The sequence below is a fragment of the Mastigoproctus giganteus genome, chromosome 10 (assembly GCF_048544385.1).
Source record: "Mastigoproctus giganteus isolate SK-2022 chromosome 10, ASM4854438v1, whole genome shotgun sequence".
In the NCBI taxonomy this organism is placed as follows: domain Eukaryota; kingdom Metazoa; phylum Arthropoda; class Arachnida; order Uropygi; family Thelyphonidae; genus Mastigoproctus; species Mastigoproctus giganteus.
The window spans coordinates 169,864,042-169,890,712 of NC_143584.1; the positions used below are offsets into that span (position 1 = coordinate 169,864,042).

Here is a 26,671-nt window from a genome sequence, read left to right on the forward strand (position 1 = left end):
CGAACTAGGGCCTTTTCCACCAGGTATAGGGAGAACAGTGATTATATTCATTGTTCTATCTTCGAGAGTGAGGTATTTCAGTATTGGTTGAGAAGCTTGATGGAAAAGAGCATTTATGGTTAGTATGGTCTTACTTGGATATATCGTCCCAAGTGATGTCAAGGTTACAAACAACCACACCAAGGTGAAAGTTGCAAACATATGTGGATCTGATATTCAGGTCATATAACATGACTTGAATATTAAATTCACTTGTTTTAGAGTTTAAAACGAGGATATACTCGGAGCTTATTGGCTATTATCTCTTGGAACAGCATCCACGAAAAACTCACAGTAAAAGTTTGGTGAATAATGATGCCTTTGTCATGACGTCTTTGAAATTAGAACGATTTGAAACTGGAATGATTTCTAGTTTGGATTAATGATTCGATGTTAATCAAACTGTTTGAATAAATTGTCCTTGATTACAGCAATGTTCAAAGCTTTAAGTTGTTAAAAGAAATGTAAGATAGTTACTCTACGCTAATAGGTTGCAATACCTTACAGTTAATAAAAACTGACCTGGGATACGGCACTAAATTTGTCTGAAATTCTGTTAAGTCAACATTGAGGGCTCCATCAAAACGAAGAGAAGCAGTGATAGAGGACACGATTTGGCCAATTAGACGGTTCAAGTTCGTATAGGTGGGTCTTTCTATATCCAAATTTCTGCGGCAGATATCATATATAGCTTCATTATCTACCATAAAGGCACAATCGGAATGTTCCAAAGTAGTATGAGTAGTAAGGACGGAATTATATGGTTCGACAACAGCAGTTGATACCTGAAGAAACAAAAACAAATAAATAAGTACTTCTTCATTTGCTTTTATTATTTAGAATATAGAATGGACATTAGTATGTAATTCTTTGATTAGATTTTTTTTTATTTGCATGCATTGTTATTTATACCTGAAGAAATATTTTTCATAGGAATATGACAACAATATTTCTTAATTTCATTGCACATTTGGATAACTGATAACCAAATGATGTTCAACCACTGCCTCAATAGTTATAGGCAAAACTTCGACTGATTTCATTAAATGAGGAACATAATAGAATTTTTGAATTTCATGCAAGTTTGATTAATTGAAACTTGCATGAAAACCTGTCTCTAAGAAGATATAAAACATCGCTGTTTGTGCTTGATTGGCGGATCGTAAGAGTATTATCCCTGAGAACCGCCTAAACAGTGAATGCATGTCCCATTTTCCCATACCTCTTTTTCAAGATGAAATATCCGAGAAAAATACTAGGAAAAATCACGCAACCATCGCCTGAAAACGACTAACTCGGCCAGGGTATGAGCATGCAGCATACGTCTATGATGCACATTTTTTCTATTGCATGTTGAGCTGTGGGCATAAGAATAATGCATCAATATATAGAGTGATGCCTATTCATCATTTTTGACAAAATACCAAGGTGCTTCACTGCATGTCTCGCTTCCTTTAAATCTGACCCCCTCCTGACTTTTTCTCCTTTTCCTTTTCTGTTGGCTTGCATAAACAAGCAATCAAGAAGTCTTGCCTAAGCATACTATGTTGTTTCAATAACCAACAAAATATATTTGATGCATAACAGATTAGTTGTACCAGAATGTCCCGATGATAGAATTAAATATCATGGAAACTGGCGTTGAATTTCCAAGCCAGATAGAACGGAAATGCTAGACAGATAATGGCTGTTAATGTATCAATCTACAGTACGCTATACAATAAATGGTTATCTGTTTACGTCTGTATGAATAATAAGTCCAGTGCGAGGGTTGAGTGCAATTCGTTGTCTCCGTACATGTAGTTGATAGTTGCTACCTGCAATAGATCTAAAAGGATCTCCAGCAACATATGATTTTGATTAACACACTTGTCCAGTGGGCCACTTCTTTCACGTTAGGTGTATTATATGTATACATTTTAGCTACTTCAATTAATGTTGGTGGTATCACAATAGCAGTCCCAAGGTTACTTTAAGTAGAATACAGTAGCATCATCGTCTTTTCCTGTCTATAAAATATAAAGATTTCTATTACTGTATGTCTATCTGTAAATTCGATTTGATGACAAGCTGGAATTTAACACCGTTCTATTCAGCTATTCTTGAATTTAACACCATTCTAGTTAGACTGCTGATGTAAAAATCTAATGACCATACTATAGCTGTCAGCTAAATACGAAATGATACGGGAGGTCTGTTTGCTTGTACGTGATATACGTGCTGTATCATGTGGTTAGACAACTTGTTTAATGGATATCACCTTTGTCTTTATATTTGTAAGTTCTTGGTGCTGCTGCCTAGTGCGTATTTTTGGAAGTCCAGAATATGTTTTAGTGATCACAAATTCCATCACCGGGACATATACTGCACCGCTCCACTCAGGGTATATTATTGGTCATTTAAAAATATTAAGACATTTTTGGGTGTGCGTGTGTTTGTTCTGTAGACTTGAGAGTGTTATAAATTAACATGTAAGATGATATGAACGTGTCTAAAAACAAATTCTCACCTGAGGGGCAGGATAAATAGAAAATTCTAACTTAGATTTCTTTCCATAATCCACAGAAAGTCTTTCCATCAACAAGGAGGTAAAGCCGGACCCAGTACCCCCTCCAAAACTGTGAAAAATAAGAAAACCTTGCAAACCAGTACACTGATCAGCCAACTTTCTGATTCGATCTAGCACTAAGTCAACGATCTCCTTGCCAATAGTGTAATGGCCTCGTGCATAATTATTTGCAGCATCCTCCTTACCGGTGATTAGTTGCTCTGGGTGGAACAGTTGACGATATGTTCCTGTACGGACCTCATCTATAAGGAGAATAAAGCAGGTTGAATTTAACGCAATATTTCAATACTATTTGGAAACAACATTCAAATAACTTGAACAATTAAGTGATACGTGTCAATTTTAATTATCTAATTATCTTACTTTGTTAATGTAGCAAGCAGTATGTACTCGTGTCAGATTTATACAAGATAATATACAACCAAAGTTAATTACAATAATTAAGAGCTGAAGAAAAATGTGTATTCGAAGAAAGTGTATCAAATATTTCCTGAAAGAATAATAATACTTGCATTATGAGATTCAGTCTGAAAAGAGCTATGCTTTATCATGAACTATTTAAAGCTAAAGGAACAGTCTTTCATAATTTAGGCATTTTATAGGGGAAAAGGCACTGTTGTAATGAATCCTACTCGTCTACAACAGCAGAGTATCGTCCATAATCTGCTGTCCCTGTGCTACTTGAGGCGCAGGAGAAGGGCTGTAGTGGAGGGTATACGCGGGTATATGCCGTCTACCCCGTGGATTTTTTAGGTGAATAGCTTCTGGATTTTGAAAGACTTGAAAAAACAAATATTTACTGAAAATTAAAAAGTAAATTTATTAGAATTTAATTTTTTGGCAATACTTAAGTTTTATGCGATTTATATGCGACCGAAGCGAATTCGATTAATAGGCCTGTATGCACAGTATACTCTCTGCTTTTCGTAACATTCATAGAGTATACTTCCTACTAATTTTACGACTACAGCACTTCAACAGCAGTTGAAGTGTTATTAATTAAGTTGCATTTTATTTGGATAATCCCGTATAATGATGAAACTATTTTTTGACGATGATACACTATGGATGTGTCAAAAATAATTCAACGTCCCAGAATTTTGTAATTATTCGACATCCCACTTCTTTGTTCCTTTTCTTTAAGTTGATGGTAGATGCAACGGTACAACTTCCTTTGCGTCGGGACAAAACAATGTAAAAACGAGTAATGGATAGAGTATAGATGTGCGTTACCAAACATGACATCATCAAGGATATTTAAACTCGACTAAGTCAGTTATTAGCTTTTAAAGAGAAAGAACGTGTTGAGAACGCACTGATCTCCAATTATGAAGTCCGCAAAGAAATAATTTTCATATTTTTTGTATTAATAAATAATTCTGTTTTAATCAATAAATTATATCAATAAATTAAGAAAAGAAAGGAAATTAGAGTGAAAACTGATATAAACTTTTCTGCCATCTTTCTGAATGTATTTTTCTAAGAAATTTTATAGTGTTGTGGGAAACAGATTTGAACGGCTTCGATGATATCCTTGTTATTTTGAAATTTCTGATCGCCTAGAAACTCTTGGAGAAAGTGTTAAGTCTGAACTGCGGTGGTGGTGGTCGTGGTGTGTGTGTGTATGGGATGGGATGGGGATATGGAACAGCATATCTCGCTATTCACCTCTACGTTTCCATAATGTTGTCAGCTTTATCTTATTCTTCAACAGTATCGCTCAGTAAGAATATGAAGTGATCATTTTCTTCACAGATGTTTGTGGTAGCCGAGCATAGAGTTCGTCTGCCCCACTTTTACGAACTCAATTGAAGGTTTTGCACCACTTATACACTGCGATTATGATAAACATACATTGTCATACTGAGATTTAAATCTGGTAAAAATTTCATTTTTTTTGTTTGATGAAAACTTAATAACAATGTGCAGCACAACAGACTTGGCTCTTCCCCTATCAGACGTGACGCTGAGTATGGATAGAACTAGTCTTGTTTTACTTGCTATAGCTAATGGCTATCCTTCTATTTGATGATGTCACTTTAGGCACCTTCCCGTCTACTCCCCCCCTGACAGGGAATGGAGATTTAAAGGAACCAGATTAGGGCACTCGGTTTAGATCGCCAAATGGCAGAAGGTCAGATTCATGATGTGGTTCCTAACACCCCGGCTGGAGGATTAGAAGGTCATTCCATATGTTGGCACGTGTTTGTCATCCTTCAGTTGTATTTCCAGTTCTTCCATTTATTAGTTTCGGTTTTGTTGGGGAATATTGTACTACTACTCGGCGTATTGTGGGTAATCAGTTCTGGTCCATCAGACATGAGGCTGATTTGGGACATATCCATCATCAGTGTAGGGTCACCATAGGCATCCTCCTCTTTGTTCATTGCCTTCTCTATTTAGTAGCGTCAAGTTTATGTGTCATTTAGTAAGGATTTGTTGATAGTGGCACCATTCCCTTACTTAGGTTCTTTGCTCGTTTGGTGCGGGTCTACGGTCTGCTTTGTTAATCTCCTGCGTTGTTATGCAGCCAACCAATGTCCTCCTCCCTGCGCAAACTTACTGAACGCTTTGTATTCTTCTTCTTCTTCTTCTTCCGTGTCCAATAAAAGGTGTTCCCGGTTATGGGGAAGGTATATAGTCTTAGTTATCAGGATGCTTCGAAGATCCTCATAGTATTCACATTCATACATTGTGTGTTGTCAAGTCTCTAACTCTCCGCATCCACAATTTGGGTTGTCTACAATTCTCATATTATTTAGATTGGCATTTATGGTGCCATGGCCCGTTAGTAGGTATGTAGTGTGTAATCCTGAGAAGAACCAATGTGGGGGTCCTAGGGTAAACTCTGCTGACTTGGGGTATGAATTTTCTTGTGATTTCTCCTTTACAGGAGTTGGACCATCTCTCTTGCCATGCCTGCCGCAGGTGCAGCACCAGCCGCATTTTTTCCTGCCTCCGATTATTCGCCGGATCTGTTGTGTACCCTATGAACGTCGTTTGGATTCCTCTAGAGAGCATGTACATTAGCCCACAACGCACCACCTCTAGATCAAGGGGCAAGCACGCCCACCAGGGTCTGTAGGGCATGGGTGCTCACCGTACAGCAGTAGAACATTTCATTGGATGGTGTCAAGAATTATTTTGTTAACGGCTGTAACTGCCTTGGTAAATCATACTGGCGAACCGTAGGTTATTGCCGGGATAAAAATTGCTTTGTAGTTGGGTGCCAGAGTTCTTCGCTTTAGTCTCCAGTCTTTTTTAGTGATTCTTGCAATCATGGTCGTGTATTTTCTGAGTTTCTTCTTCCGAAGGATAAGTTTGATAAATTTGGATAAAAATCTAAAATGATTCCAAGATACTTTAGTTGTGTGCTAAGCTTGATGGTTGCGCCTTCAATTTTAATCTGTGGGGACCGACGAATGTCTAGTGTCCCTTTTAATAGGATTGAGCCCGTCTTTGTTGGTGAAATTGTCAATGAGTGCAGCTTCGTCCATTCCAGTAGCTTTTCCAGCACCCTGTTTGCCTGGATTTCCAAGCCCGCCCTTGGGTTCGCCTCCACTGTGAGGATGAGGTCATCTGCAAACGCTTGACTGTTTACTTCTCCCAGGTCTATCGAAAGGAAATCATTTAGAACTACATTCCACAGGAGCGGCCCCAGCACCGAACCCTGCTGGCAGCCTTGATGTACGGGTCTAGTTATATTCTGATACGGTGTTATAATTTACATTTTTCTGTCGTGTAGGTATGATCTTATGGTGCTGTAAAGATTTATCGGTAGACCTGCCTCCCGGAGTCTGCCGAGGACGCTAGGCCACCAAAGGGAGTGGAACACCCTGGCAAAATTAATCGAAAGCACCAGGAAGTATTTCTTGGAACACTGTTTTGCTGCTTGGATAAGGTTTTGGAGTGCATCTACTCTTGATGAGCCTGGTTTGAAATCATGTTGTCTGCTAGAGGCGAGGTTTGCTGAGTTGTAGTGGCTAGTAATTCTCACGTGTAGGAGTCTTCTGGTTGTAACACAAAGGTGAGTCTCTTCCCTCTGTTTTTTGACTGTTTTCCAGTGGAGGAAACAATCAAAATTTCATATACATGGATTATGCGAAAAACAAATAATAGTAGTTTCGAATGTTACTCAATTAAAATGCGTTAAAGATTTGAAACGAGTTCCTCCATAAAGTTGGGAACGTATTCTCCACGAGCCAAAAAAGAGGAAGGGGAACAGTTTCCCCTGCGTCTACACCACTGCTCAAAAGTCGTATATAATGATGTACTGTTTTGTATGCATATTTAAAATTTTCAAGTGATTTAATATACATGTAGACCAAGCTGACATAATGACCTTACATGACACACGCGCTGTGAGTGTTGCTGAATTACGGCAGGAAGAGTTAAGCGAAGTGTAAAATAACACAATTAGTAGAACAAGGCTTTGGTTTATTGCTTACCGACTACAGTTGGTTCCAGGTCAACGAACACTGCACGTGGAACATGTTTACCTGCACCAGTTTCGCTAAAGAAGGTATTGAAGGAATCATCTCCACCACCGATGGTTTTGTCGCTGGGCATCTGACCGTCAGGTTGAATGCCATGTTCGAGGCAATACAACTCCCAACAAGCGTTACCGATCTGTACTCCAGCCTGGCCAACGTGTATACTGATACATTCACGCTGTAAATGAAAAAAGGAAACGATTAAAATATGCAATGACGAACTACTGTAATATGATATGAAATCACCCTTTTAATGTTGTCCTGCGCAACGCTGTGCTGATTTTAGGCTGCATGCCAAAATTAGTCTTAACGAAAATATTTAGTTTTAGCTATTTTTAAAATGTTTATAAAATATTAAAAAAATTAAAATTAATTACTTATTTTAGTTTATTACAATAATATCAAAACTTAAAAATTTTTTTTTTATCAAAACTGGGCAAAAAAAAAAAAAGTTTGAATTTATTCACTTTTATATACACTGCAGTTTTATATTCTAATTTTATTACAGTGTTGTTGTTTATGGCAACGCTGTCCAACATCTCTGACTCGGAGTACTCATTTCTAGTCTACAAAAGAGCTGAGAAGAAGATGGGGTATATGTATCAAAATGATTGTTGTCATTATATATAATAGCATATTGGCATCAAAGGTATACTGCGCTGTGTGCGTCTGTGTAAACATGTGTTCATGAGTCTGTTTGCAAGTTATGGGGGTTGGCATCAGAATGGTGCGCCATAATATCCATATTTGGGTCGAACACACTGATCTTGCCATTTTTGAACTCCCTTTCCATCCACCCTTACACTCGTTTCTGTGTAATGCAGTTTATCCAGAATGAGCTGGCCTTCGTTTGTGAATCTCGGAAGGTTTCAGATCTCGAAACCAAATTACAATACAGTACATTGCAATCAGAAAGCGGGCTTGATATGTTGAAAGCGTAGCAACTCAGACACGCTAAATATACTGCAACCCGAAGGTGTGCGTTCTAACAATGTTATGAGTGGCTCATTGCAAATTGCCTTTATTTTTTGAATTACCCTCGTACATGCATCATAAAATGTCAACTTTTAGAGATGATCCCAGACCTGTTTGCTAATAAACGATTTCGACAGCGGAGTGCGAATATTTATCGATTTAGTTTATTGTCAATCAAAGCATTATGTATGCTGTTGAAAGATCAAACCTTTACCAGAGGTAACTAACCAGGTCAAACTGGAATCACGTCTTATCCGAATTTGCTAGCATTAATATTCATGCAGAAATGCGAAACGTACCGTGACTTTATTTCCAGTTTTATATTGATGACTCTGACTGTTACCATGGCAACCACCGCAAATACAGGGACTATGAAGCATAAAACCTGGTGAGAACATAATCGATATAGCATAATGTAATTTTAAGTCACCTATAAAAGCGACATTGTCGATGAAAAATAGGACAAAACGTATATGGCAACTATTTCAAATGTTATTTCACTCCAATCAATTCCGCTAATGGCTCCTGGAGACTCTTAAAAAATTAGGTGCCACACCTTGAAATTGGCTACTGGCTACCTTAGTAATTCACACCAATGGACAACCACCAAAGAGATATTTATTTTTCTCACTTAAAGAATCTTGGATACTTCACCACCGATGTTTCCAAAGCTGTTTGGAAAACTAGATTCACTGTTTGGGAACACCGGAGGTAGAACACTTTGACATGGTACACAACTTACCTTTCAGCCTAATTAATTTCGGAACGGTCCTTTAAATATACCTTATATATTATATGATAAATATGCTATTACATGTATGTTGTTAATATTCACTATATATCAGTAGCAGCCGCTCGTGATTTCAACTAATAGTGCCAAAATGAAGGGAAAAACAATAAAAGTCGCTCTTATTTTAATTTCAAGCTTATCATCGTGTGATTTTTTTTAATACATATACATTAATTATCATATTCATTGGGAAAACACTAACAAAGCACCCGAAACTAGAAACGGGAGCCAGTTTGCTCTCTGCATATTCAATAGTTCTTCGGGCAGAGGGAGAAGAGTTCTAAAGCGTTGCTGTGAGCATGCGCGGTTCTGTTGATTTACGAAAATGAGTATAGTACAATATATGACATTTAATCGTTTATAATATCGGTTATAAATACAAAATAAATATAAACCAGTAATAAATACAAAACTACAAAAGGGTATTTAATTTCGTTTTTTCAGTTTTACTGTTGCAGTGCCACGGCTGCATTGACACTATAACCAGCCGCCACTGATATACATGGCGGTGAAAATTCACTTGTTTTTAATATTTGAATGGTATATATACATTTTTTTTAATGTTAATTTTCTGTTTGATATTCAAGAGCTAATAATTGGTACAACGTTAATTACTTCGCAAATGTTAATAGCGAAAAAGAAGAAAGAACTATTATTGCAACAACTGAGACGTGTAACAATTTCTGTGTAAGTAATGGGGATAAAAAAACGATTATCATAAATTTGACAAGTACCACTAAAGAGGAAGGAGAATGCAAACAGCGAAAATAAACCTTTTCCGGATCATCATCAGCAAAGATAGATACGCTCGGTCTGCATTCATAATAACTTTAGGCGTCACACTGTGAGACTTCCTTTTGCCCACCGTTTTCTTCTCGGTAATAACAGATTAATCAGCACTTACATTCCCTTGAAAAAATCGTAAGTTGAATGACAACAATAAGTATTCGTATTATTTTAAATAATTTCAGAGTTGAACTCTATCACCCTAGTTAGTCAAACTTTTTATCTTGCTCGAAGATAATCAGGCCAGCGACACCCAAAAAAAAGAGAAATGGCAACGAGTAGTTTCACATCACAGTTTCTGCACTTCACTCTAAGATTACAATAATCCGGTTATCATAATCTGTAGTGAACGTTACGCTTACATTTTAGATCTGAGATAGTCAATGCCGACCGGGCTAGCCAGGTGGGTAAAGTGCCTGCCTGGCAACCCAAAGGTCGCGGGTTCGATTCCCGCCTCGGGCTTGGATCAAAGTACTGCAAAAACCTTGGGAGGTGCACTATGGCCACAGAAGCCGATGCGCCAACAACTACCAAACAAAAAAAAAAAAAAAAAAAAAAAGAGATAGTCAATCATGGTCAACTTTATGTTAAATTTTCCTGTGATATTGATCGCAATAAGCAAGGGAAAATATTGGGTTAAGATAATTTATACTTTGAAATACGTGTTCATTAAGATTTTAAAATAACTAGTTTCGACTGCTTTAAAAACAATGAAGTTGTAAATAAAACTTACCACTAGATAATTGACCTAGAATATAATAATAATAATAATAATAATAATAAATTTATAATAATAAATAAATAAAGATAGTTGTCCAGAAGAGGGAGTATTGGTGCCATAAAAAAAATTAACCAAACGATGTTATGGCACGCGATGACGTTAGGCTCACAATTTTTTTTTTAACGTGACAAGTCAAAGTTTGTTGTAATTAGTTTATCGCTGTTTAAAGAAACATAAATTTGATGAAGCTAAGCAGACTTTGCAGTTTTTTATTACATTAGTTCGTCATTATTTTAAAAACGAAGTAGCGCCATTAAAGATAAAATGACCGAACGCACCGCACTCAACGTATTCACATCTATGGCAAAAGGTAAGTGACTGTAGTTTGAATATTTATTCATAACCGTAATATAATCTAAGTACAATGACACTCGTTTATATTTGCTTCAGTTATAGTGACTGTAGTTTGAATATTTATTCATAACCGTAATATAATCTAAGTACAATGACACTCGTTTATATTTGCTTCAGTTATAGTGGAACTTCATAAATCCGACATGTTGTATGCATATATTTACAGAAGCATGAAAAGAATTTCATAAAATTTAACCCATTATTTAGTATTATATGCGCCTAAATCGCGTGTATTATTGAGTAAAGCTAGCACATTTTGCTGCTCCGGAGTGAGGCCCCGTGTCTCAAGCTGAATGAATAAATAAAATAAGAACTTCTTCAGAGGATTAGGATAATTGCGCACCAAAATTAAAGGTAATCTAACTGTTTTCAGTTGATAACATAAAATCAGTATATCATGCTGCAAGTGTTTTTATTCACTGAGGTTTCGTTAACCAAACCCACAAAGACTGTATGAGCCAGTAAAGTGACCAGAATTTTGGTATTTCAATGCGGAACATTGATTTTTCATTTTTTTTCACATATATTTGTTTTATTTCACAGAAATACCTATATTATATAGGCATTTTCTGTGAAATAATAATAATAATAAATTTATTTATTATTTTTAAAATAATAATACATACATACTTCTTTTAACAATAAAAACAACAGAAATTAAATATATTTTTCCACGGCGTGAAATTTTCTTAATACAGTAATTCAAAAACTTAAATCCGGGACGTCTGGTCACTTTACTTTTAAGAGAGCAGAAAGAGATACTGCAATAACTGATTTTTACTGTTTGGCCCTAAATTGAGATTTATAATCAGAAAAACATTATCCGCAATATATTCTTGATTAACTGCTCTCTTTAATTTTTTTTATTTATTTTCTTTATAATCATATATTATTATTATTTTAAAAATCATCTAATTTCTCTTACCACAGTCAGTCTTTTGTAGTGAAAATAATCTAATAAGAAATTAAAATAAGTAGCATTATGATGCTCTTACTTTTTCACTAAAAATATTATGGAGAGAAAGGTACTCATTTAGAAATGTATTTTATTTCGAAATGAGTATGTCTCTTATTAATTTTTTTTTGTCTCCTAAAGAAGCATTATTTAATGTTTGCCGTAAGCGGACCATTAAAAAAAAGTGAAAATAAAACGAAGGATTGATAATATCCTAAAGGTTAATAGAATAAAGCGATATGAGGTGAGAACGCAATCGTTTGAGGTTAGCAGGGTTACTCAAAAGTTATGTAACTCGAAAAAAAAAAACCAAAACAATACAGTACTGTATATACTTTATTTATTTATTATTTTTAAAAAAATTTCCTCGATATACTATATTGCCTTCAGTTCAATACGTGCAATTTTGATGGCAAAAGGATAAATATCTGAAAAAAGAATTTTTTGTTCTGGTCTCTGAAAAAATCCATTTACTTGAGATTGCCATCATCACTTGTAAATCGATGTCCACGCAGGTGTTTGTTTAAATTTCTTAAGAGGAAATAATCACTGCCAGCCAGATCCGGTGTGTAGGACGGGTGGTTTAAGGTCTTGGAATCTGCAGTCACTCAGAGCAGCAATTGTTTCACGCAGGGCCGGATTTATATATGATGACACCTAAGCCAAAGCATGTGAGCTGCTCAGAAATATGTTATTATACATTTTTATCTTTACAATAGGAAACGACCTCGCTATCCTATCCCCTCCACCTTTGTTTAAAACCAGTCTTGGCTTTATAAACATTGCCATGAAGAAGCAGTACACCTGGCGTCACTTTCCCTCTTCTCTGTTCCTTTATGTCTCCCTCTTAAATTTTTGTGAACAGCATCGTCATAGGCATTGCATTGCCAGTGATGGTTTACTTATATGGCATGTAATCTATCAAAAGAATTCCTTCCATATGCCAAAAGATGGCAACCATGATCTTCCCGGTGGAGGATTGAGTCCTGAATTGATTGGGCGGTGGCGACTTATGGTGTTTCCATTGCATGGACTCCTGTGTTGTTTACGGATACTAGTAATGAATCCACGTTTCATCACCAGTTACAGTAAATTTTCCTCACAAATTTGACCCGTGTACTGTTTCTGAGGCGTAAGCATTCTTGGGCCTGCCGAGAACTGACCTTTGACATGGCCAAGTATTCATGGACGGTGATCAGTACCGACCTCTCAGAAATATTACATTTAATATGTCTACTGAGCAGGTCTAATCAGGCCCTGACCAGGTCTTCGTTTTTTGGCACATTACTGAAGTTTTCACTTCCTTAGGTCGTCCCACTGGGGCCATTTTTTATGGATTCTCGATCCCATTTAAATTGCTTAGACCAAAATTTTAACGAGTATTCGGAAGAGAAGCATCACTATATACAGTTTTCATGCATTCATTAATAACTTTTGGTCCATTTCCATCAGTTGTCAAAAATTTGAGGATGGCTCGATTCTACCATATCGCGACATCCACGTTTTCTTTGGGTTGTATTGAGACCCGCGCAAATAAGATAGTAATTTATGAGCGTATGATAAAACTAGAGTTATTTATATATCAAACGTATTTATTGCAAAGGTAGATAATTTACCTCATGCCCCTCGTGTTTCTTCCTGAAAAATAAAATAGAGTGAATGAAATAGTTTATTCGTTTCAGCAATACAGTTTTATGATTATTTTTGTCATTTATTATCCGTTCACCAAGTGGACAGATAATTAACGGACAAATATAAACTGAGAAATCATATTGCAGATTGCTGTTGTAGAGAGTGTTTATGTGTTTTTGGGTGGAAACAGCATTTATGTACCCAACCAGCCACGGTCAGCAGACCACTAGTCGTAGAGTATTCTTTATTGCACTTTAAAATTTTGATTCTTTACCGAAATACTGTAAGAGTTTGTTACGGGACACGAACACACTATACATTATACACTATATGGTTTGGGAACAACAAAAGGAATTACCAACACTGCACAGACACGGAACATACACTTTCAAGTCTCTGGATTGATAGAGTACTGTCCTCGATACAGCGAACACACGCGGAGATGGGAGAAATCCCAGGTGCCGTCTGACACGAACATACCTTATATGGGTTGGGAATACCTTCGTGAAAGCTGACCTGCACGATACATCACCATCTGTAACTCGCTATGATATGTCTAGATTCGTTCCAAGCGACGAGTGGAGGAAATTTTAAACTCCTCTTCAATCGAGGCTATAGTTAGTCGATTTCTAGTGGAGGAAATAGAGTTATCCTCCTCAGTTATTCTGACTTTTTCATCCTACTCAACATGTAAATAGACTGATGAACATACTCTTTTATTGACAAATATACGATATAAACGATAAGCGCCCGTGCCCCTAAAATAATTTAAATTTCAATATGCCTTGGAAATAAAATTTATAATTTGTAACAAAAGATAAAATCTGATATGAACGCCCTCCTGGTATTTTGTTTCTTAAAAAGTACGTTTTAAAATTCATATTAAAATGGTAATGAATATTTTAATTGAGAAGTAGCCTTAGAGAACACATTTCTAGAAATAATTTAGAACTAAATTCACAGATGCATAATACAGTAATATTAAGTCTTGTTCCATTATAGGTGAAGTGTAAAGTGTGTTTAGAGTCTGACGGCACCAGGGGTTTCCCCCATCTCCGCGTAGTATGCATTGTCGCGTGTTACAGAACACTGTATAGGCCAGAGATTTAAAAGTGTATGGATGTTGTTAAGTGTAGTGTCATGTACCGTTGTTCATCTGGCTATTTCGCCGTTGAACCCCTATTGGGGGCCCACCGTTGCCCACACTTGGCCCCGTGGAGGCAGACCAGGTACAACAGTATTTTAAGTATTCTGGCAGGTCCTGCCACCTAGTTTCCTGAGATTTCAGTGGATAGAACCTAAAAAAAAAAAAAAAAAACGCGGTAGGATTGAGTGCCGAAAGGGTTAGAGGCCGAGAGGAATACTTATACAATGGAATTTGAAAGTCTTAAATTTAGACTGTGTGGGACTTACGCTGTGAAAGTGAACAAAGTACGGAGTAAACTGAAGGCTGGGGAGAGGAAACAGGAAGTAAGGGGTCGATAGAGTAGGTAACCCCCGTGGTCAGTGGAGCAGGCCCATGTCCCACCAGGAGGAAAAGGGGTGGCGAGGAGAGGAGGAGACAGTGAAACCATCTCCTCTCCCTCCCTGGGAAGTGGAAAGAAAGTACCGTGCAAGAGAGCACAGGTATAGAATCGCCTATGGCATTGGTAGCAGAGCTGTGTTGAGGTCAAGTTCGTGGTAGTTCTATTTATATGTTGGTCATCGGAAGTGATTTTCGACGGCTAGGATTGTGGATCACTCCTGGGACAAGTCCCATCCTTGCAGTTCAGGGTGTTGAGGTTGTGGCTAGCAATCTGTCATCCGGTTTTTTTGGTGGCTCAGCGTTGAGGATCACTTACTGTGGTGTTTCCGTCCAGGGTAGGTCGTTGTATGGTGGCGAATAGAAGAGCGTCCTTTTCCCAGCATGCAGTGCTATGGTTCGCTTTTGGGACAATGTCCCGTCCAAGGTAGTTCAAATCATTGAGTCTCATCAAGGGCAGTTGTCGTTACAACAGGTTTGTAAATAAAGTAGTGTTAATAGTAATGTTAAAGTAGTGTTAATAAAGTTGTTTTAGTGGCAGTTTTGACAGTTCTAAGGTTGCGGATAGGTCCGTCTCCTGATGAAGAGATCCTGAGCATATGTGCGAATACAGTACTTTGTAGTCGTTCTCCTCCATAAGGATTAGGTGTTCCTAGTTTCTTGGTGAGTATTGGAGCTGGGTCACCAGGCGGCAGCGAAGGTCGTCATACAAGCTGCAGTTGTACATTAGTTGTTCCAATGGTTCTGGTTCACCACAGAAGCAAAGGGAGGGGGGGGTATTCACTGAGCCCAAACCCGCTAGTTTTTACCTGATAGCACCATGTCTTGTAACTAAATACGTGACTAGGAGCCCCGGGGAAAGCCAGCTTGGATGCTTGGGATACGTCATCTGTATGTTGGGTAGGAATTTTTTTTTGTGATTGCCTCCTTCGTTGAGGCTTCCTAGCGTGCCTGCCACGTGTTTTGGAGATGCTCGATAAGGCGTTTTTTCTCCAGTTTTGGGTTATTTGCAGGATGTGTCGTGAAATTTAGACAGTCGGTTTCCCGGCTTCTGGACAGGCAGAAGAGCAGCCCTTGATGGGCAATTTCGAGGTCGGGGAGGGGGGGTTAGGACCTGGAACGCATGGGTGCTCACAGTGTTGCAGGCTCTTGAAGTTGTTAGAAGCATGTAACGCTGGATTGTTTCAAGCTTTGCTCTATTTACAGAGGTGGCCTTCCTGAACCAGACCCCCCCCCCGGCTACGTAGGTGATGATGGGTAAGAAGGCAGCCTTATAGAAGAGTTCCATCGTCCTTTTTCTGAGACCCCAGTCCTTGCGGGTAATCCTCACGAAGAGCGCAGGGTAACTCCTGACTTTCTTTCGGAGGTAGGCCAAGTGTGGTGTGAAGGACAGATTTTTGTCTAAAACAAAGCGAGGTGTTTTAGTTCCGTGGCAAACTTTATTGTGGTTCCTTCAATACGGATCTGGGGAGGTCTCCTGATGTTCAGAGTTCCCTTCAGTAGGATGGAGCAAGTTTTGCTCAGGGATATTTTGTTCCACTTCCATTATAGGTACTTAAATATGATTATAATCGAACTCTGGTAGATATGGCGGGCAGGATTGGAGGTGGGTAATCGCTACGGTCAAGGGGCCTGAACGCCAGGAGTTCACTGCTCTCAGTAACTTGCCAATGCATCAAATATATTTGAGCTTTGATTTTTACATCATTTCATGCACAGTTCATAATGGATACTGGAATACAGCTCCGGTTCGTAATGCGCACTGTTCCGGAAAGCATTAATTTATATTTTATTTATTTTATTTTTTTTTAAAGAAAATATCACATTATAGTCTGACAATAATAAGCCACAATGCTCTCATTATTTATTTATATATTATATGTTTCTAAATTTACCTTCACCTTGGCATTGACAATTCACATTTGTCCACGATTGTAACTGTAATTATTGCAAATAGTATGACGTGATATTAATTTATTTCTGTATTTAACTTTTTAAATATTTGCTTTCCATAATATCTATAATACGTGAAATGATGTTAACCAATTATTGAATCTACGATTTCCATGTCCACCACTTTTCCTATCTGTGATTTCCGTGTCAACCAGTTATCCTGTCTACGATTGTCATGTCCCATGGACTTGTCCTGTCAACAATTAGTCCTGTTCCTTAAAACACGCATTAAAATTCCTAAGAATTACAGACCTCTTCACGTAGGACTTTCATCATCATTAAAATCATATTTTATCACATTTCCTTTGAGAAAGCCATTTTCAGTCTGAGATCAGTGTGCCTCATTCTTTATCTCTTGGATTCTTTTTTCCTTTTGTAATTGTCCACGAGCATTTTAGGAGTGTTAAATAAAGATGTATTGTTACATAGCTAACCTTACTTCAGTGGAAATTTTAATAATATTATATCGCCAGCCTCCTCTACAGTAGTGGTTTCAGCTTCTTTCAAATGAAATCAGCCAGAATTTTTTCACATGAGGTATTTCGGCTTTGTTTAAAGTTCCGCACATTTAGCCAAGTGTCACTTGGTTTCGGCCATTCTCGCTGCTTGCATTCGATCTGGTACTCTCAGCATAGCAATTCGTGTGTACAGCATGCATAGGAAGAAAAAACAGTGAAATGAAGGGGCGTACATACAGCTCTTATTTTCGTGAGGAAAGTTCATTTGTTTGGTAGACTTAAGCAACCAGAGCTAGCAGTAATTTGATTCGCTCAGCAAGCAAGGCTCAACTATTGTATTTGTGCACACTGCAAAAGGTCACACTTTACTGCTGCGATCTTTAAATTTTAAAGCCTGACACAGCCAAGATTTATCTCACGACGATGAGACTGATGGAAAGGGGATAATTAAATAGGAAATATTTCCTGTTTAATACGTCGTCACTAATGCTTTACCATGGAAAAGGCAGACGATAACAGCGAATTAAAAGGCATGCCGCTTGTTTTGAAGGATTATTCCTAAGGACAACAGAGGAAGTGATACAGGTACCAATCGAAGATCAATAATAATCGGTGTCTAAGCAGAATAGATATTCTTTTGAATTGATGCGGGCCTTGTTGGTGGCCGAAGAAATGGAAACGTGCAGTGTCCAGTGAATCCTATTTTATACAAAAAATTCACATAGGTTAATAGAATGATAGTGTCATTGCACGTAAGGCTAGGATTTCCAAGAATGATCAAAAGAGTACCCCCGATATATGCGGACAGTTTAATTTTATGTAGAGAATGAAAAGGTTTCTTAATCGCATATATAACAGATGATCCTTCGCTTTTCTGCGGAAGTCTAATCTAATTTTTTTTTTTTAAATACGATGATCTCTAATTAAACCTACACAGTTGCAACCAAACAATATCTTCTTTGATGTGAAATAAGCAAATTCCTTAACACCACATCGAATAAATCGTTAGAAGCTGCTAACCTCTCTTTCTAGATATCCACAACTTTAAAAAAATGCACCTATTTTTCGTGTGGTTATTTGATATGTAAACGGCACGATGGAAGCATTTGAGTATATACCTAATTACACGTTGTTAACGGCTTTGCCTCCATAATGCGAAACTTAATTAATTATTTTTTTTTTCTGTTTTATACTCCCGGACAACCAGACGAGTTCACAAGATAGGGGCTCACATCTGGTGAGTATGGGCTTGGCACACCCAGGGTCCTGAGCTGGATATCGTCATTCTTCTCTATCTCTCTCTCTCTCTCAGGGTAACTCAGGAATTTTTTTTGACTGGTGCAGCATAAGCCTCAGGCTTCCTTGCGCCATGTGGCTAAGTAATAATAATAATAGTAATAATAAGGAGAATATAAGAAACAGCACCGTATTTAGCAATCACAGACTTGATTCAGTCACTTAAGGTACGTGTACCTATGCACCCTGGCACTTGACCACTCGACTATGACGGTCTTACTTAATATGCAGGGTTCACGTGACGTTAGCGCTTTACCGAGAATAATTATTTTTATATTTAATTAACAGCGCTGATTTGGTAACATCTTTTTAAAGAGTCTGGGAGTAATTAGTCAGTTGGGATTTTGTCGGTTTAGTAATATTTTATTCTGTACAATATTAACTCTTCTTCCATTTAAGTCTTTACATGATGAAAAGTAAAACACAAACATTTTCATCTCTAGGGTAGTTGCCACGCGAACTTGAAACCATACAAGTCACTACAACAATTCCTAAATAAAGACAATAGTAAGATTTAATTCTGAAAGTAGTTTGTGATAACGAAAGAAGAGCATCCATAAACATCTTGTAAACAGATGAAGTCACATTTGAAAGGAAACGACGAGTTAATTGGCACAACTGTATTTGTTGGAGCAATGGGAACATGCACTGGGTATTATATAAGGTGTACACGGAGATATGATTGGATGATGTTGTAAGATCTCATTTCTTTAATGGCACTGTTAATTACCGTGAGTTATCAGGAAATGGTGCTTATACATCATCATCATAATCTGTAAATCATCTTAATTTTAAAAATATAACATGGCAACAAGATGTTCGTACATTCTTAAACTTTCGAACGTGATTTTTCGAAATGAATACGATTTACCGGATCAGTCGAATGGCCTTCTCGGTCACTAGATATAACTACACGTATTTATCCAGAGGGGTATAATCAGAGGTAATCTATGACCAGTAACGCGATCATATGAAAACGAGAGCTCGAGACATTGAATAATAAGACGGAACTGTTGCGCTTTACGTTGTTCAGTGATTCATAACTGTAATTGATGTATTAAATATGATGGAGAACACGTTTTAAGTTTCTGTAATAACTAATAAATATTATTCTTCATAAAGTGAATCCGCTTTCTGTAACATATACATGAACTGTAATTAATATATATTTATTAGGAGCGAGAAGACTTTAGTAGTGATAAGACAAAACAGTCTTCTTGCCTTTTTTATCATTGTCGAGTTGTTTAGTAGACGCCGTGCTCATCATTTGAAGTTATCAACATTTGAAGTTATCAAATATGTCTAATATGAAGATAGAAGGAAGCTCAGATAATACCGTTTTTGTTTTTTTAAATGCGTGATTCAGCCATGCATATGTCATTTAACTAATTTAAAAGTTTTAAGTGTTTAAAGTTTTTTTTTTTAGTTATTCATTAAAAAAAATATTTACTATAATTACAATCAGATCATTAGTGAATCCAAGGGTCTATTTGTAGCGTGTGAATTGTTTGGACTACTCTTGTACTCTCTTGTATAGTTGTACCTCACAAATCCTAAACTAAATTTGGTTGATTGTGCAGGATGATTTCCCCTCAATAAATAATCACCCCGTGATTATCCTACTCGCTAACAAAATTAGCTATTATCGTCGAACAAGATATGACATTATTCGCGAACAAGATTAGCCATTAATTCGCGAACAGGATTAGCCATTAATTCACGAACAGGATTAGCCATTAATTCGCGAACAAGACTAGCGCCTTGGTAATTAGCGATGGATTACTCAGTGTTTCTCGGTCTCGCAATTCGTACTTGAAACAGAAGGCTAGAAGGCTGACGTTACATATTCATTAAACACTAAACTTTTGGATTGTCATATTTGTAAACATTATCAACCCAGCAATTTTCATCCATTTGTTATTTGCCTATGTGCCGCTTGAAAAAGCATGTAACCTAGTGGGTTTTAGGCGCATCAGTAAATTAGACCATACTACGTAGCCACCTCTACAACACCAGGTGGAAGTTTGTTCCAACAAACAACTGCTTGCTGGTCGAAAACAATTTCCACGCATCTCTCCTGCAACCATACGTCCTCAGTTTGAATTTATGCTTCTCATGCGCTTAGTGTGAGCAAGGGGAAGGATTCCAACGGCATTGAGCTTACTCAATCCATTCAAAGCCTTAAACACTCCAATAAGATCACCTCACAAACGCCTAATCTCCAGACGCTGCAGTTTGAAGTCTTTCCTGGTAAGAGTGCCCTTTTGTTCCGTCCCTAATCTTTTTGTTCTCTGCTCTGGCTTCAACAGATTCTCATACTTCTTCAAATGAGGTTTCCAGACACCTGTATGTAGTGCTCAAAATGTGGCTTAATCATTGCGTTATACAATAGAATCATCACATCCTTATCCCTGCTAGCAAAATTCCGGTATATCACTGAAATCCCACGAGTTGTTCTGGCAGCCCGTCTGCATTACTATATCGGTTGGAGCAATGAGAACATGCACTGGTATTATATAAGAGAACTACTCCGATGACTTTATATCTGACTGCATAATTACCCCCAGGTCTTTTTCATTTTCCGTCACTCAAAGTGTACTACCACACAGTAGGTACGTTAACGTGGGATTACTGCTACCAATAGGCGATACCTTGCATTTGTTAATGTTAAACTTCAACTGACATTTCTCTGCCCAACGTCCTAATTTTCCCAGATCTTATTGTAGTAGCATTCCCTGATTACCATCATTAATCACCCTGCCAACCTTTGTATCCTCTGCAAGCTTAGGCCTGATATGCCTTCATCAGTAGCATTAATAAATATTGAAAACAACAACTGGCCCACCCACCACTGAACCCTTTCTTTAACCAGAGACGTCATTATTTTCCTGGAACAGAAATTAACAGGTATGTACTCATGTCACCCTTTGATCCTCCTTTGTGAATTGGGGATGCATTCACATCTCCAGTCGACAGGGACTTCCCCTGAATCCAGGGATGCTCTCATAATTATGTCTAAAGGTTTGCTGACCTCTTTTGCCGCCTCCCTTAATATAACTGGATAGATCCCATACACCCAAGCTGCCTTTTTACGTTAAGCTTCAACGTTTCCTTTTCCACTTTCATCTCAGTTATCACAAAATCATTTACCTTCCTGTTAGATGTTGATAAACTTCTGGCATCCCCTTTCCTCAAGAATTCTCCATATGTGAATATAGCTGCAAACCATGTGTGAATGTAGATGCAAAATACCTATACAGTTTTTCAGAAATCTGAGCAGGATCATCAATGGTTAAACCACTGATATCAGTGGACCAATGTGATTCATCTCCCTCTAGTGTTTACAAAAGTAAAGAAGCCTTTTTCTGTTTATCTTTGGATTCTTTGTTAAAGACTTTCGTAATCTTCCTTAGGTAGCCTAACCTCCGACCTGATCACAGACTAGTTTATATCTATCATAGGCACCTATATCACCTGATAATTTATATACATTCCGCACATTCTTCTTTGCCAGAAGGCTGCGAGACAATTCTAGCTGATAAACAGGAGAACTTTTGGCTTTCCAACTGCAATATTTCTTAGGAGGACGACTCTTCTGCATCTGGAAGCCTTGGATTTGTAACGCGGTATAGTGTATGCCGAATTACCTAGAGTTCGGTTAAATCGTGAAGGCTTAAGTCTGCTATATCCACTGCAACTCCAGCTCCTTGTGCTGGCATTTCTGTTCTCGGCAGCTCCTGGCGCTGTTGGCTTTCCAACAGACTGCGAACAGATGCAGCTCTTTCCAATGAACTTTGGACTTTGTCTGAAATTTAATTATATGTATATTTATTTTTTATGTAATTTGATTATTTTCAATTTGTTCATATCAATCTTTTTTGGTCACGGCAGGTTTTTTACCTCTCTGTACTTGGGCAAACAGGAGAGGGAGTATATAAGAGCACTGCTAAATTATGTGTAACTGATAGCGGGGTTGTCATTGGTTGGCTGGGACCTCTTTAAGTAATGAATAAAAAAAAAAAAAAAAAAAATTCTTCTCTGCCACGACTCTCATTAGCTCATTTGACATCTATTTAGGATCATGTGGCGGGCCTTTCGGAATCTTGCGGGGGGAGGGCAAAATTTATAGTTTCGCTTCTTGAATATGATACGATAAAGTCAAAACATGTAAAATTAATTCAACATTTTTATTTATTTATTTTTTTTCTTCAGACTTGTTTTATGTATAATAAAGTCAGTGATATTAGGTGGATTTAGACAAATGTCTAGGGGCCACCAAAAACTATAATAATAATAAATTCATCAACATAAAACAGCCCTGAAACAGTAAACAAGCTGTTTTTTGGTTTCGCAACCTTTACGTGACTTCCTTATGCTGCGATGGCCTGGATCTTTTCATTAAAACAGCACGCACGTTCTTTCTAGCAGTCGATTCAGTTCTTTATCATTAAAGCATACAAAAAAAAAAAACATGTTTCGACCAAATATAAATTACAATGTATAGTTGAATACAATACTATGCAACAGGAATGGGCAACCTGTATAAATGGCGGGCCAAATAAAATGTCTGTCAGGTACACGCAGGCCACATTCTTTTTTAGCTTTCCACGATTTTTAGGATTATTAATATGGCGTTTATTTTTAATAATAATATGGAAGATTATTTTTAATCGAAAACTGTTAAACATAAGTACCACGAATGGGTTGGGGGTTGGAAAAAGAGAAGAAACTTGGTTGATACTGCATTTGAAATTCTGTAGATTTCAATTTTAAGGAAACGCATTTGGAGGATGGCGGTTCCAGAGAACAAACAAAAGGAAGCGAAATAATAGATAACATTGTCGAAACTTTTCAGGTCTTTTCCCCCCCTTCCTTCCTTTTTTTTTTAATTCTGTTATTCTTCCTTATGTTTCATTAAAAGCTGACTACGTGTTAAATATGGTGGTACATGAAAGAAAACAGTTTCGATTTACAGGTACTCCATTCTCATTATTGCCCGTGAATTGCAGATACGCTAATCCAGTGTTTTTCAAACTTTTTTTTTAATAACAGCACCCCTAAGTCATTTATTTTATTTTGCGGCACCCCTACTCAATTTTCTGCCTGTTAGATCCGATTCCTCTATATATATATATAATATTAAAATATATATATATGTTATATGATAGTTATTATAATAATATAATTATAAAAATTACATTTCATAATACAAATTATATATACAGTATATAATAATCTTATTCTTACTAAGTAAACATCAATTATAGATCACCACAAAATTAAAAAGATACTGTACACCTTTTTATAATGAAATAAATATATAAATTAAAAAAAAAACAATAATAATTTTAAGTAACTTAAACTCAAATTACGTGGTACCCCTGGAAAGTTGTTGCGGCACCCCGATTGAAAACCACTGCGCGGCTAATTGATGTTCTTTCCAGTTTGCACAAATGTAATAGAATCAGTGCTTTGAGTAATGCACACACACACACATTCTGGTGATTTTGTCCATAATTTGGCTTCTGTATGTTTTATTGTCTTTGAACTTATTTGGGTTTAAAAATTGATGACAAATTGGAAGTAAAATGGACACCAAGTGGAAAAGACAGCCGATGCAATAAAATGAGAAAGTGTTAAGTCTGGTTATGAATTTAGAGGAGACTGCAAAAAACTTGAGATGGCTTGTACCCTCATTCAGTTTCTTAAGACTAAGAGGTTAGCCGTGGCTAATGTGCAGGTAGGGAATTGCGCAAACCCGGTATTGAGATTTGCACAAGCCACGATCTAAGGATATATAATCAATTTTTCTTTTAAAATGATTGTATTAATCTTTTTGGTTGTCCCTGATTCATAAATGAGCATAATAGTATTGACGTATATTTAAAACAGACCTAATGGATATCATAGCAGCTAGTTGGAGAGAATTTTGCTGTTTTTCCGAAAACTAAACAATTTTGGATAATTTTCTTTTAATAATCTAGCATTAATGCACCTCTCAGCATTACACATTTAAGAGACAATGAACCGAATTAGGACTTTGCTCTCTTCTCAGTCAGTGCCGTATTTGAAAAACAAAAAAGTGCTGACTCAGAATACGCAGCTCTCGTAGCGAAACCAAGTAAATGATACCGATTGTATTATAAGTGCTTCTTCCCTAATTGAGCACGCACATGTGAACATGAAGAGATGTAACTCAAACTCTCCAGGTGTATGTATACGCTCTGGTACACAAAGTCTGTTCTGCATTATTAGCCTACTAACCCTCACTGCCGCCACCCTCTGTAGAGAAAGCGATATCATTCACGTGAATTACTGTTACTAGTCCGTGCAGTCTTTTTTATCGGACATTATGTTCCGGCTAACAACACGAACTGATCTCATAACTACCCTTTTACGCAGTCAGCTGGCTGGCGTCTGCAGTTAAAAATAAAAGTTCGATTTTATTGCAACAGTCAGTGTTTGCAGACCACTAAACAGGGCTGCTTTCTATATAATTACGTTCACGAAGAGCGAATTTGTCATCCCTTTTGTAGAAGAACGAAACCTGCTAACTATTATATATTAATCTGCTAACTATTATATATTACTTTCAAAAGGAGAATTTTTAATATACCCTTTGTGTTTCGAATCTTTGCGCTTAAACAGGTGTTTTCTATGGATAAATTTCCAACTTTCTATTTCATTTTTATTAATTTTTTTAGTGCGCAAAATATCAGTGCGTAAAATATATTCTATTGGAGAGCTCCTGGTGTAACGGGTTTAACTCCAGCCTGTGAATAATAAGGTTCCTTAGGTTAAAATTGAGGAAGGGGAAGTTTAAAACATTTTAATTTCCACTGTTAATTAGTTGAAAGGTTTTTTTTTTGTCTTATCGACTAATTTTGGCTATAATGCATCCAACTTATTTTAGTTAATGTGTATTATATCTGTTCAAGTGTGTATATCGTCCGATTTTTGTGTTGTACGTGCTAAAAAGGCCGGAATAACTTACAGAAAAAACCTATTGCCTCTGTCTAAGATCAGCTAACTACAGCCCGGAAAGAGACCCTTTAAGAATTTCTCCAATCTCCAAAGAGATTTAAATGCTGACCTCTCTTAATGAGATTGCCACTGTTAAATTTTGCTTTAATATTATCACTGAACACTAGGTTAGTTTTTCTGTTGTCGCTCTCACCAAAGCAATTTTCTTTGCCCCCCCCCCCCTTTTTTTCCCTCTCGTCCCATTAAGTCTTCAGACTTCCTTTACATTAGACTCCTGACTCTGGAAATATCTGTTGGCTTTTCTTCATATCAAAAATTTGCTACTTTTACCGCCATCGTAAATCATGGTGAAATATCGTTATTATTTATAGATAAACAAAAACCCACAAGCTCTGTAAAAATAATTCATCTCAAGATTCATTTACACACTCTCTCTCTCAAAGATCTATCAGGCTAAAATACAAGCTTTAAGTAAGGATGGTATGGTTTATAGAACCAAAAACCAAAAGGGATTTTTCAAGGCCCATGAGAAAATGCTTTTCACTTTATGCTCAGGGTATTAAATGTAATAGAATGTAATAGAATAAATGTGGAATCGTGAGCCAAACGGATTCAAACTCTCACCCTAATAGCGGACTAATTCAGCGAATCTCCTATTTCCAGTGTCTGTTAAAACTTAATATTTCAAAAAGTTAATTCTCTGCTTGACCGTTCAGCTTTGTTCGTGACAGTTCCCCAAATTTTTGTATTAAATTTGCAAGTATTCATGTTATTGTTATTTTGGTTGCTGTACACTGTTACGTCTTAGTTCTAGCTGTTATACTAAAGTTTTAAACTGTGTAGTTGCTCCTATTTCTAAATGTGCCAATCTTTAAAACATAGCGGATTTTTTGCCTATCTCTATTTGTTCGCAGTTCAGAGATTCTGTTTAACTCATGTTTATATTAACTGCCTAAGAATAAAGCAATATATATATATATATATATATATATATACGTTTACAATAGTTCGATTTTCTTAAATACTGGTGTTTTTTTTATATATATATATATATAGTTGGTACATGTACTAGTTTCTGCTACTC

The 26,671-nt window shown here is 37.0% G+C and overlaps 1 protein-coding gene across 1 annotated transcript in view; it reads right to left on the reverse strand.

The window, feature by feature from the left end:
- LOC150079475 (tubulin alpha-1A chain) overlaps positions 1 to 26,671 on the reverse strand; it is a 41,477-nt gene that overhangs the window by 5,661 nt on the left and 9,145 nt on the right. The window contains exons 2-4 of the mRNA XM_090383482.1: positions 7,057 to 7,279; positions 2,549 to 2,850; positions 562 to 824 (exon numbers count right to left, since the gene is read on the reverse strand). Of these exons, the coding sequence (XP_090239608.1) occupies positions 562 to 824; positions 2,549 to 2,850; positions 7,057 to 7,279 (788 nt within the window). The remainder of the gene's footprint in view (positions 1 to 561; positions 825 to 2,548; positions 2,851 to 7,056; positions 7,280 to 26,671) is intronic.